Here is a 13,470-nt window from a genome sequence, read left to right as displayed (position 1 = left end):
AATAGTCAGTTTCACTATTACATCACCAAGCCACGATTTCTGTCTGAGTAGAAACAACCACTTAGTCTGACTGAGAGCATTATGAAAATCTAGGCGATCATGCGACTGACTATGTTAATCCATATTGTTCAGCAATGCATTGATGCAATGTTAATTCCATGTAATTTAAACCTCTAGTCTACAACCCTTCAGCAAGTAGCCTAGCGCAAAACATAAAGCACAGGGATTGGCTGGTCCTTGGGGCTAGCCATGAGCTGAGTGTGTGGACACAGAGAGGAAGAAAAGTGAGGAAACAAACTGGAAGGCTGGAACTTTTTTCTTATGGAATGCTGTGATAATGAAATGCGCTCAGCTGGGCTGAGATCCATCTCCAACTTTACTGAGGCCTACAGTGAGGAGTCTCATATAGGTTAGTGGGAAAATGATAGCTGCTGAATCCCGCTCTGTCTGTCTGGGATTCTCTCCTGTTCTTTCTCTCTCGCTCCTTACTACTCCCACCCCATCACATGTTCCATGGAATGGAGAACCATGGCAGAGTTCCAATGGAATGTGGCAAGAACCATAGGAAAAGCTAGAACTTCCCAATTCCTGCCACTTTTTTGCTTGCATCATTATAAGTCAGTCAGCCAGACTATTCCCAACTCCTACAGGTTGAACTGATCATGGCAGAGATGTTAAGGAATTTAATTAATTTGTTATCAGAGGGGGAGTATTACTAAACAAATTAGGCCGACGTGCTTTATAAAATGAAATGTCTTACAGTCAGTACCGTTTTTACATTGAGTTGAATCCAAAACTCATCGGATGGTGCTATATTATCATGGCTGGTGTGTTTGCTTCAAACCAAACAGATTCTAGACTAAAGAGCCAACTGAGTAGCTGCGTGACCGGATTCTCTGGACTTCCTGATAGCTAAACAACCGTACCTTATGCGCATTTGCTACTTTAAGTACAAGGCACAACAGACTACTCTGGCAAATTTCAATGATGTGCTGTCTATCAAATCGTGCGGTGTTGCATGATCATTGAAAAGTTAAATAATAGTTATGTTATTTATGGTTAAAACGGTTTGTTCCCCCAATGCAATGTGTAAACCGGGCTAGACTGCATGTTATGTTTTCATATAGGTTAAATGCAATTGGTTTACCCCACATTGATTGTCTGCATCCTGCTTATGTTTGCTACTGCAATATCCTTAGTTACAACAAATGGAGAGAGTTGTAGCTACACGTCTATCATGTCATCCAAAATTAGCCTACAATTTTTATATACAGTGGGGAGAACAAGTATTTGATACACTGCCGATTTTGCAGGTTTTCCTACTTACAAAGCATGTAGAGGTCTGTAATTTTATTATAGGTACACTTCAACTGTGAGAGACAGAATCTAAAACAAAAATCCAGAAAATCACATTGTATGATTTTTAAGTAATTAATTTGCATTTTATTGCATGACATAAGTATTTGATACATCAGAAAAGCAGAACTTAATATTTGGTACAGAAACCTTTGTTTTCAATTACAGAGATCATACGTTTCCTGTAGGTCTTGACCAGGTTTGCACACACTGCAGCAGGGATTTTGGCCCACTCCTCCATACAGACCTTCTCCAGATCATTCAGGTTTCGGGGCTGTTGCTGGGCAATATAGACTTTCAGCTCCCTCCAAAGATTTTCTATTGGGTTCAGGTCTGGAGACTGGCTAGGCCACTCCAGGACCTTGAGATGCTTCTTACGGAGCCACTCCTTAGTTGCCTTGGCTGTGTGTTTCGGGTCGTTGTCATGCTGGAAGACCCAGCCACGACCCATCTTCAATGCTCTTACTGAGGGAAGGAGGTTGTTGGCTAATATCTTGCGATACATGGCCCCATCCATCCTCCCCTCAATACGGTGCAGTCGTCCTGTCCCCTTTTGCAGAAAAGCATCCCCAAAGAATGATGTTACCACCTCCATGCTTCACGGTTGGGATGGTGTTCTTGGGGTTGTACTCATCCTTCTTCTTCCTCCAAACACGGCGAGTGGAGTTTAGACCAAAAAGCTCTATTTTTGTCTCATCAGACCACATGACGTTCTCCCATTCCTCCTCTGGATCATCCAGATGGTCATTGGCAAACTTCAGACGGGCCTGGACATGCGCTGGCTTGAGCAGGGGGACCTTGCGTGCGCTGCAGGATTTTAATCCATGAAGGCGTAGTGTGTTACTAATGGTTTTCTTTGAGACTGTGGTCCCAGCTCTCTTCAGGTCATTGACCAGGTCCTGCCGTGTAGTTCTGGGCTGATCCCTCACCTTCCTCATGATCATTGATGCCCTACGAGGTGAGATCTTGCATGGAGCCCCAGACTGAGGGTGATTGACCGTCATCTTGAACTTCTTCCATTTCTAATAATTGCGCCAACAGTTGTTGCCTTCTCACCAAGCTGCTTGCCTATTGTCCTGTAGCCCATCCCAGGCTTGTGCAGGTCTACAATTTTATCCCTGATGTCCTTACACAGCTCTCTGGTCTTGGCCATTGTGGAGAGGTTGGAGTCTGTTTGATTGAGTGTGTGTGGACAGGTGTCTTTTATACAGGTAACAAGTTCAAACAGGTGCAGTTAATACAGGTAATGAGTGGAGAACAGGAGGGCTTCTTAAAGAAAAACTAACAGGTCTGTCAGAGCCGGAATTCTTACTGGTTGGTAGGTGATCAAATACTTATGTCATGCAATAAAATGCAAATTAATTACTTAAAAATCATACAATGTGATTTTCTGGATTTTTGTTTTAGATTCTGTCTCTCACAGTTGAAGTGTACCTATAATAAAATTACAGACCTCTACATGCTTTGTAAGTAGGAAAACCTGCAAAATCGGCAGTGTATCAAATACTTGTTCTCCCCACTGTATATATGTATTCATACATTCATACAGTTGAAGTCGGAAGTTTACGTACACTTAGGTTGGAGTCATTAAAACTCATTTTTCAACCACTCCACAAATTTCTTGTTAACAAACTATAGTTTTGTCAAGTCGGTTAGGACATCTACTTTGCATGACACAAATAATTTTTCCAACAATTGTTTACAGACAGATTATTTCACTTGTAATTCACTGTATCACAATTCCAGTGGGTCAGAAGTTTACATACACTAAGTTGACTGTGCCTTTAAACAGCTTGGAAAATTCTAGAAAATAATGTCATGGCTTTAGAAGCTTTTGATAGGCTAATTGACATCATTGGAGTCAATTGGAGGTGTACCTGTGGATGTATTTCAAGGCCTACCTTCAAACTCAGTGCCTCTTTGCTTGACATCATGGGAAAATCAAAAGAAATCAGCCAAGACCTCAGAAAACAAATTTTAGACCTCCACAAGTCTGATTCATCCTTGGGAGCAATTTCCAAATGCCTGAAGGTACCACGTTCATCTGTACAAACAATAGTACGCAAGTATAAACACCATGGGACCACGCAGCCATCATACCGCTCAGGAAGGAGACGCGTTCTGTCTCCTAGAGATGAACGTACTTTGCTGCGAAAAGTGCAAATCAATCCCAGAACAACAGCAAAGGACCTTGTGAAGATGCTGGATGAAACAGGTACAAAAGTATCTATATCCACAGTAAAACGAGTCCTATATCGACATAACCTGAAAGGCCGCTCAGCAAAGAAGAAGCCACTGCTCCAAAACAGCCATAAAAAGCCAGACTACGGTTTGCAACTGCACATGGGGACAAAGATCGTACTTTTTGGAGAAATGTCCTCTGGTCTAATGAAACAATAATAGAACTGTTTGGCCATAATGACCATCGTTATGTTTGGAGGAAAAAGAGGGTAGCTTGCAAGACGAACAACACAATCCCAACCGTGAAGCACGGGGGTGGCAGCATCATGCTGTGGGGATGCTTTGCTGCAGGAGGGACTGGTGTACTTCACAAAATAGATGGCATCATGAGGAAGGAAAATTATGTGGATATATTGAAGCAACATCTCAAGACATCAGTCAGGAAGTTAAAGCTTGGTCGCAAATGGGTCTTCCAAATGGACAATGATCCCAAGCATACTTCCAAAGTAGTGGCAAAATGGCTTAAGGACAACAAAGTCAAGGTATTGGAGTGGCCATCACAAAGCCCTGACCTCAATCCTATAGAAAATGTGTGGGCAGAACTGAAAAAGCGTGTGCGAGCAAGGAGGCCTACTAACCTGACTCAGTTACACCAGCTCTGTCAGGAGGAATGGGCCAAAATTCACCCAACTTATTGTGGGAAGCTTGTGGAAGGCTACCCGAAATGTTTGACCCAAGTTAAACAATTTAAAGGCAATGCTACCAAATACTAATTGAGTATATGTAAACTTCTGACCCACTGGGAATGTGATGAAAGAAATAGAAGCTGAAAGAAATAATTATCTCTACTTTTATTCGGACATTTCACATTCTTAAAATAAAGTGGTGATCCTAACTGACCTAAGACAGGTAATTTTTACTAGGATTAAATGTCAGGAATTGTGAAAAACTGAGTTTAAATGTATTTGGCTAAGGTGTATGTAAACTTCCGACTTCAACTGTACATACAGTGGGGGGAAAAAGTATTTAGTCAGCCACCAATTGTGCAAGTTCTCCCACTTAAAAAGATGAGAGAGGCCTGTAATTTTCATCATAGGTACATGTCAACTATGACAGACAAATTGAGAAAAGAAAATCCTGAAAATCACATTGTAGGATTTTTAATGAATTTATTTGCAAATTATGGTGGAAAATAAGTATTTGGTCACCTACAAACAAGCAAGATTTCTGGCTCTCACAGACCTGTAACTTCTTCTTTAAGAGGCTCCTCTGTCCTCCACTCGTTACCTGTATTAATGGCACCTGTTTGAACTTGTTATCAGTATAAAAGACACCTGTCCACAACCTCAAACAGTCACACTCCAAACGCCACTATGGCCAAGACCAAAGAGCTGTCAAAGGACACCAGAAACAAAATTGTAGACCTGCACCAGGCTGGGAAGACTGAATCTGCAATAGGTATGCAGCTTGGTTTGAAGAAATCAACTGTGCAAGCAATTATTAGGAAATGGAAGACATACAAGACCACTGATAATCTCCCTCGATCTGGGGCTCCACGCAAGATCTCACCCCGTGGGGTCAAAATGATCACAAGAACGGTGAGCAAAAATCCCAGAACCACACGGGGGGACCTAGTGAATGACCTGCAGAGAGCTGGGACCAAAGTAACAAAGCCTACCATCAGTAACACACTACGCCGCCAGGGACTCAAATCCTGCAGTGCCAGACGTGTCCCCCTGCTTAAGCCAGTACATGTCCAGGCCCGTCTGAAGTTTGCTAGAGTGCATTTGGATGATCCAGAAGAGGATTGGGAGTGTCATATGGTCAGATGAAACCAAAATAGAACCTTTTGGTAAAAACTCAACTCGTCGTGTTTGGAGGACAAAGAATGCTGAGTTGCATCCAAAGAACACCATACCTACTGTGAAGCATGGGGGTGGAAACATCATGCTTTGGGGCTGTTTTTCTGCAAAGGGACCAGGACGACTGATCCGTGTAAAGGAAAGAATGAATGGGGCCATGTAAGAGATTTTGAGTGAAAACCTCCTTCCATCAGCAAGGGCATTGAAGATGAAACGTGGCTGGGTCTTTCAGCATGACAATGATCCCAAACACACCGCCCGGGCAACGAAGGAGTGGCTTCGTAATAAGCATTTCAAGGTCCTGGAGTGGCCTAGCCAGTCTCCAGATCTCAACCCCATAGAAAATCTTTGGAGGGAGTTGAAAGTCTGTGTTGCCCAGCGACAGCCCCAAAACATCACTGCTCTAGAGGAGATCTGCATGGAGGAATGGGCCAAAATACCAGCAACAGTGTGTGAAAACCTTGTGAAGACTTACAGAAAACGTTTGACCTGTGTCATTGCCAACAAAGGGTATATAACAAAGTATTGAGACATTTTTGTTATTGACCAAATACTTATTTTCCACCATAATTTGCAAATAAATTCATAAAAAATCCTACAATGTGATTTTCTGGATTTTTTTTCCTCATTTTGTCTGTCATAGTTGACGTGTACCTATGATGAAAATTACAGGCCTCTCTCATCTTTTTAAGTGGGAGAACTTGCACAATTGGTGGCTGACTAAATACTTTTTTCCCCCACTGTACATACATACAGTGCATTCCGAAAGTATTCAGACCCCTTCACTTTTTCCACATTTTAGCAAATGTATTAAAAATAAATAACGTTATCACATTTACATATTATTCAGACCCTTTACTCAGTACTTTGTTGAAGGACCTTTTGGCAGCGACTACAGCCTCAAGTCTATTTGAGGATGACGCTACAAGCTTGGCAGACCTGTATTTGGGGAGTTTCTCCCATTCTTCTCTGCAGATCCTCTCAAGCTCTGCCAGGTTGGATGAGGAGCGTCGCTGCACAGCTATTTTCAGGTCTGTCCAGAGATGTTAGATCGGGTTCAAATCCGGGCTCTGGCTGGGCCACACAAGGACATTCAGAGACTTGTCCCGAAGCCACTCCTGTGTTGTCTTGGCTGTGTGTAAGGGTCGTTGTCCTGTTGGAAGGTGAACCTTTGCCCCTGTCTTGAGGTCCTTAGCACTCTGGACCAGGTTTTCATCAGGGATCTCTCTGTTCATCTTTCCCTCAATCCTGACTAGTCTCCCATTCCCTGCTGCTGAAAAAGAGCCCCACACCATGATGCTGCCACCACTATGCTTCACCGTAGGGATGGTGCCAGGTTTCCTCCAGACGTGACGCTTGGCATTCAGGCCAAAGAGTTCAATCTTGGTTTCATCAGACCAGAGAGTCTTGTTTCTCATGGTCTGAGAGTCCTTTAGGTGCCTTTTGGCCAACATCCATGTGGGCTGTCATGTGCCTTTTACTGAGGAGAGGCTTCCGTCTGGCCACTCTACCATAAAGGCCTGATTGGTGGAGTGCTGCAGAGATGGTTGTCCTTCTGGAAGGTTCTCACATCACCACAGAGGAACTCTGGAGCTCTGTCAGAGTGACCATCGGGTTCTTGGTCACCTCCCTGACCAAGGCCCTTCTCCCCGATTGCTCAGTTTGGCTGGGCGGCCAGCTCTAGGAAGAGTCTTGGTTATTCCAAACTTCTTCCGTTTAGGAATGATGGAGGCCACTGTGTTCTTGGGGACCTTCAATGCTGCAGACATTGTTTGGTACCCTTCCCCAGATCTGTGCCTCGACACAATCCTGTCTCGGAGCTCTACGGATAATTCCTTCGACCTCATGGCTTGGTTTTTTCTCTGACATGCACTGTCAACTGTGGGACCTTTTTATATAGACAGGTGTGTGCCTTTCCAAATCATGTCCAATCAATTGAATTTTCCACAGGTGGACTTCAATCAAGTTGTAGAAACTGGAACCATGTCGTCCAAAAAGTTATACTTTTGAATCATCTGTCCATAGAACGTTCTTCCAAGAGTCTTGATGATCATCCAGGTGCTTTTTGGCAAACTTGAGTCAACTTTTTGGACGAGATGGGTCCCATTATGTCTGGCGAAAACCAAACTCTGCATTCCACAGTAAGAACATCATACCAAAGGTCAAGCGTGGTGGTGGTGTGATGGTTTGGGGATGCTTTGCTGCCTCAGGACCTGGACGACTTGCCTTAATAGAAGGAACCATGAATTCTGCTCTGTATCAGAGAATTCTACAGGAGAATGTCAGACCATCCGTCTGTGAGCTGAAGCTGAAGCGCAGCTGGGTCATGCAGCAAGACAATGATCCAAAACACACAATCAAGTCTACATGAAATTAGCTAAAAAGCAACTAATTGGAAGTTTTGGAATGGCCTAGTCAAAGTCCTAATCCCAATTGAGATGTTGTGGCAGGACTTGAAACTAGCAGTTCATGCTTGAAAACCCACAGGTCACTGAGTTAAAGCAGTTCTGCATGGAAGAGTGGGCCAAAATTCCTCCACAGCGACATGAGAGACTGATCAACAACTACAGCAAGCATTTGGTTGGAGTCATTGCAGCTAAAGGTGGCACAACCAGTTATTGAGTGTAAGGGGGCAATTACTTTTTCACACAGGGGAATTGGGTGTTGCATAACTTTGTTTATGAAATAAATATATAATTGTTGTTATTTGTTCACTTATGTTCCCTTTATCTAATATTAGGTTTTGGTTGAAGATCTGATAACATTCAGTATCACAAATATGCAAAAGTAGAGAGAATTAGAAAGGGGGCAAATACTTTTTCATAGCACTGTATTTCTGTTTTTTGTATTTTTAATAAATGTGTAAACATTTCTAAACCTGTTTTTGCTTTGTCATTATGGGGTGTTGTGTGTAGATTGAGGACAATTTTTTTATTTAATACATTTTAGAATAAGGCTGTAAAGTAACAATGTGGAAAAAGTCAAGGGGTCTTAATACTTTCCGAATGCGTAGTGTGTGTGTATATATATTCTCTCTACAAGTTTTTTAAATATATATATATATATATATACAGTTGAAGTCTTTTTTTATGGCGGTTTTGGAGCAGTGGCTTCTTCCTTGCTGAGCGGCCTTTCAAGTTATGTCGTTTTACTGTGGATATACAGTGGGGAGAACAAGTATTTGATACACTGCCGATTTTGCAGGTTTTCCTACTTACAAAGCATGTAGAGGTCTGTAATTTTTATCATAGGTACACTTCAACTGTGAGAGACGGAATCTAAAACAAAAATCCAGAAAATCACATTGTATGATTTTTAAGTAATTAATTTGCATTTTATTGCATGACATAAGTATTTGATCACCTACCAACCAGTAAGAATTCCGGCTCTCACAGACCTGTTAGTTTTTCTTTAAGAAGCCCTCCTGTTCTCCACTCATTACCTGTATTAGCTGCACCTGTTTGAACTTGTTACCTGTATAAAAGACACCTGTCCACACACACTCAATCAAACAGACTCCAACCTCTCCACAATGGCCAAGACCAGAGAGCTGTGTAAGGACATCAGGGATAAAATTGTAGACCTGCACAAGCCTGGGATGGGCTACAGGACAATAGGCAAGCAGCTTGGTGAGAAGGCAACAACTGTTGGCGCAATTATTAGAAAATGGAAGAAGTTCAAGATGACGGTCAATCACCCTCAGTCTGGGGTTCCATGCAAGATCTCACCTCGTGGGGCATCAATGATCATGAGGAAGGTGAGGGATCAGCCCAGAACTACACGGCAGGACCTGGTCAATGACCTGAAGAGAGCTGGGACCACAGTCTCAAAGAAAACCATTAGTAACACACTACGCCATCATGGATTAAAATCCTGCAGCACACGCAAGGTCCCCCTGCTCAAGCCAGCGCATGTCCAGGCCCGTCTGAAGTTTGCCAATGACCATCTGGATGATCCAGAGGAGGAATGGGAGAAGGTCATGTGGTCTGATGAGACAAAAATAGAGCTTTTTGGTCTAAACTCCACTCGCCGTGTTTGGAGGAAGAAGAAGGATGAGTACAACCCCAAGAACACCATCCCAACCGTGAAGCATGGAGGTGGAAACATCATTCTTTGGGGATGCTTTTCTGCAAAGGGGACAGGACGACTGCACCGTATTGAGGGGAGGATGGATGGGGCCATGTATCGCGAGATCTTGGCCAACAACCTCCTTCCCTCAGTAAGAGCATTGAAGATGGGTCGTGGCTGGGTCTTCCAGCATGACAACAACCCGAAACACACAGCCAGGGCAACTAAGGAGTGGCTCCGTAAGAAGCATCTCAAGGTCCTGGAGTGGCCTAGCCAGTCTCCAGACCTGAACCCAATCGAAAATCTTTGGAGGGAGCTGAAAGTCTGTATTGCCCAGCAACAGCCCCGAAACCTGAATGATCTGGAGAAGGTCTGTATGGAGGAGTGGGCCAAAATCCCTGCTGCAGTGTGTGCAAACCTGGTCAAGACCTACAGGAAACGTATGATCTCTGTAATTGCAAACAAAGGTTTCTGTACCAAATATTAAGTTCTGCTTTTCTGATGTATCAAATACTTATGTATGCAATAAAATGCAAATGAATTACTTAAAAATCATACAATGGGATTTTCTGGATTTTTGTTTTAGATTCCGTCTCTCACCGTTGAAGTGTACCTATGATAACAATTACAGACCTCTACATGCTTTGTAAGTAGGAAAACCTGCAAAATCGGCAGTGTATCAAATACTTGTTCTCCCCACTGTACATACATACAGTACCAGTCAAAAGTTAGGACACACCTACTCATTCAAGGGTTTTTCTTTCTTTTTACTATTTTCTACATTGTATAATAATAATGAAGACATCACAACTATGAAATAACACATATGGAATCATGTAGTAACCAAAAAAGTGTTAAACAAATCAACATATATTTGAGGTTCTTCACATAGCCACCCTTTGTCTTGATGACAGCTTTGCACACTCTTGGCATTCTCTCAACCAGCTTCATGAGGAATGCTTTTCCAACAGTCTTGAAGGAGTTCCCACATATGCTGAGCACTTGTAGGCCGCTTTTCCTTCACTCTGCGGTCCAATTCATCCCAAACCATCTCAATTGGGTTGAGGTCAGGTGATTGTGGAGGCCAGGTCATCTTATGCAGCACTCCATCACTCTCCTTGGTCAAATAGCTGTTACACAGCCTGGAGGTGTGTTTTGGGTCATTGTCCTGTTGAAAAACAAATGATAGTCCCATTAAGCGCAAACCAGATGGGATGACGTATCGCTGCAGAATGCTGTGGTAGCCATGTTGGTTAAGTAATAATAATAATAATAATAATAATATGCCATTTAGCAGACGCTTTTATCCAAAGCGACTTACAGTCGTGCGTGCATACATTTTTGTGTATGGGTGGTCCCGGGGATCGAACCCACTACCTTGGCGTTACAAGCGCCGTGCTCTACCAGCTGAGCTACAGAGGACCACAAGTGTGCCTTGAATTGTAAATAAATCACAGACAGTGTCACCAGCAAAGCACCATCACACCTCCTCCACAATGCTTCACTGAACATAAATATAAACGCAACATGCAACAATTTCAGAGATTCTACTGAGTTACTGTTTTATATAAAGTAATCAGTCAATTGAAATAAAATCATTAGGCCCTTTTCTATGGATTTCACATGACTGGGCAGGGGTGCAGCCATGGGTGGGCCTTGGAGAGCATAGGCCTACCTACTTGGCAGCCAGGCCCAGCCAATCAGAATGAGTTTATCCCCACAAAAGGGCTTTATTACAGACAGAAATACTCCTTACTTATTTTTGTTCAGCAAAAAAAAAGTAAAAAGACGTACAAAATAATGAAAGACAAATATTTATTTGGAATGTCTATCGCATTACACATTCAGTAATGACAGCATTCGCTTTCCAAACTGTGTTTTTTGCACAATTTTATTTTGACATTTGAGAAAGGCAAACTGGCAGCTGCAACCAACCATAGATATATAATCCATAGATGAGAGTTCCCATTCTAGTCAAGACTGGCAGCCATTGCTAATGTACCCATGAGTTTAACAGTCAAAACCCTTCTATGGATTATATGTCTATGCCCACAATGCAACAAGCTGTTTCACATATGGAAGGAAAAAAGTGCTTGTGCATTGATAAGCACACCAAAGACGGCATTAACGATAAGTAATAAAATAAAGACTGCACTTCTAAAAGCCTATTTCACACCAAAGCCTGCTGAATTTGCAAGATCACTTTTCTTTGATTTTGGCACAAATGAAAATGTGGCACTGACTTGCACATTGATTGATGTTTCAGCATTGTCTCAATTTAAGAGTTCTGCATTCGACTACCCATGTGTGACATGCATGCGTAGTTACAAGCCTGCTAGAGTTAGCGGCAGGTGGATGAACAATATCCACCGCAGTAGTACGGATGAAGCCTGACCTGGAATGTGACGCTAACTGAAGCTGGCTTGCTTTATAAAAGCCTGGGTAGATCTAGCTTGCTTCGTAGTATACCACTGTTTGATCTCTGGTTCTTTGTTTACCACCTTTGATGGTTGAGTTGTTCAGCCAGCATGTAGCATACAATGTGGAGAGTATTGTTGTTTAGGTTATCTCTGTGAATATCTACAGGAGGAAATCCCTTCGTCCTCAGGGCAAGGCGGACACACTACGTGGATAGAGGCAATCGTGTCTAACAAAACATTTAAGGACACCTTCCTAATATTGAGTTTGTCTGGGCATGGACTCTACAAGGTGTCAAGCATTTCACAGGAATGCTGGCCCATGTTGACTTCAATGCTTCCCACAGTTGTGTCAAGTTGGCTGGATGTCCTTTGCGTGGTGGACCATTCTTGATAAACACGGGAAACTGTTCAGCTTGAAAAACCCAGCAGCGTTGCAGTTCTTGACACAAACCGGTGCTTGACACCTACTACCATACCCCGTTCAAAGGCACTTAAATATTTTGTCTTGCCCATTAGCCCTCTGAATGGCACACATACACAATCCATGTTTCAAGGCTTAAAAATCCTTTGTTAACCTTTCTCCTCCCCTTCATCTACACTGATTTGAAGTGGATTTAACAAGTGACATCGATAAGGGATCATAGCCTTCACATGGTCAGTCTGTCATTGAAAGAGCAGGTGTCCTTAATGTTTTGTACACTCAGTGTATATGATGCATGTCTTGCGTTAGCAAACATATATTTCTGATGATTCAATCTAAGCAGTGACTTGTTTCTTTACGAACAGAGTTTATCAATCTCACAATGGTTTAGGTCAGGAGATGGCTTTTAAACTAGCTCTGTTGATTATTAGTGTGTGATTAGAAACCTGTTATGGGGTTTAACATCTGTGGTGTTGCTTGCTAAAGCAGCCCAGGGAGCTGGGTAAAGCATACACTAATCCAAAGATCAGTCAACGCACACACACAAACACACACACTGCAGATTTACAAAACCAATACAAAGAGGTCATCTGGACATTCCAGTTTGTGGATTTCAAATGTTAAACCCTGTAATGTTCAGGCATGTTCAGTAGCACAACAGGGATTTCTTTGCTTTGCTTCTTTGGATTTGTGTTTAGGCGAGCTTCAGCACAAATCGAATCAAACCTTTTATCTGAAGTGCATTAAAGGAACTCAAATAAATATAATTACTAGAATGGGCATTCCCATTCAAGTCATCGTTCGGTGATGGGTGTTAGGCTAATTCTGTGACTATAGATCACTTCACATGTTACACCAATCTGACCTCTGTGATCCCTCTTTCACAGAAAGCCACGAGGAAAACAGACAAGCCTCGGCCGGAGGACCTGGATGTGACTGAGCTGACCAGTGAGGGCCTGAAGGACGAGCTGCTCAAGTATGGAATCAACGCAGGACCCATCGTGGGTGAGTCAGTCAGTCTGCTAGTTCCTTTTTGAAGGCATTGTTTTTAGAAAACATTGGGTTCATTCTGTGTTATTATCAAGTGTTATCTGTGTTATTGACTGTTATTACATGTTGATTGTATGGTAGGTGGAATATGTATGTAACTTTGCTGTGCTCC

At 42.6% G+C, this 13,470-nt stretch overlaps 1 protein-coding gene across 2 annotated transcripts in view; it reads left to right on the top strand.

Annotated features, from left to right (window-relative positions):
* The window catches only part of LOC121543726 (lamina-associated polypeptide 2, isoforms beta/gamma), a 31,527-nt gene that overhangs the window by 6,602 nt on the left and 11,455 nt on the right, over positions 1-13,470 (top strand). For both annotated transcript variants that reach the window (XM_041853875.2, XM_041853876.2), the window contains exon 2: positions 13,196-13,313. In XM_041853875.2, coding sequence (XP_041709809.1) covers positions 13,196-13,313 — 118 coding nt within the window. The remainder of the gene's footprint in view (positions 1-13,195; positions 13,314-13,470) is intronic.

This window comes from Coregonus clupeaformis, chromosome 28, assembly GCF_020615455.1.
Source record: "Coregonus clupeaformis isolate EN_2021a chromosome 28, ASM2061545v1, whole genome shotgun sequence".
Classification (NCBI taxonomy): Eukaryota; Metazoa; Chordata; class Actinopteri; order Salmoniformes; family Salmonidae; genus Coregonus; species Coregonus clupeaformis.
This window is presented reverse-complemented; position numbering and strand designations above follow the sequence as displayed.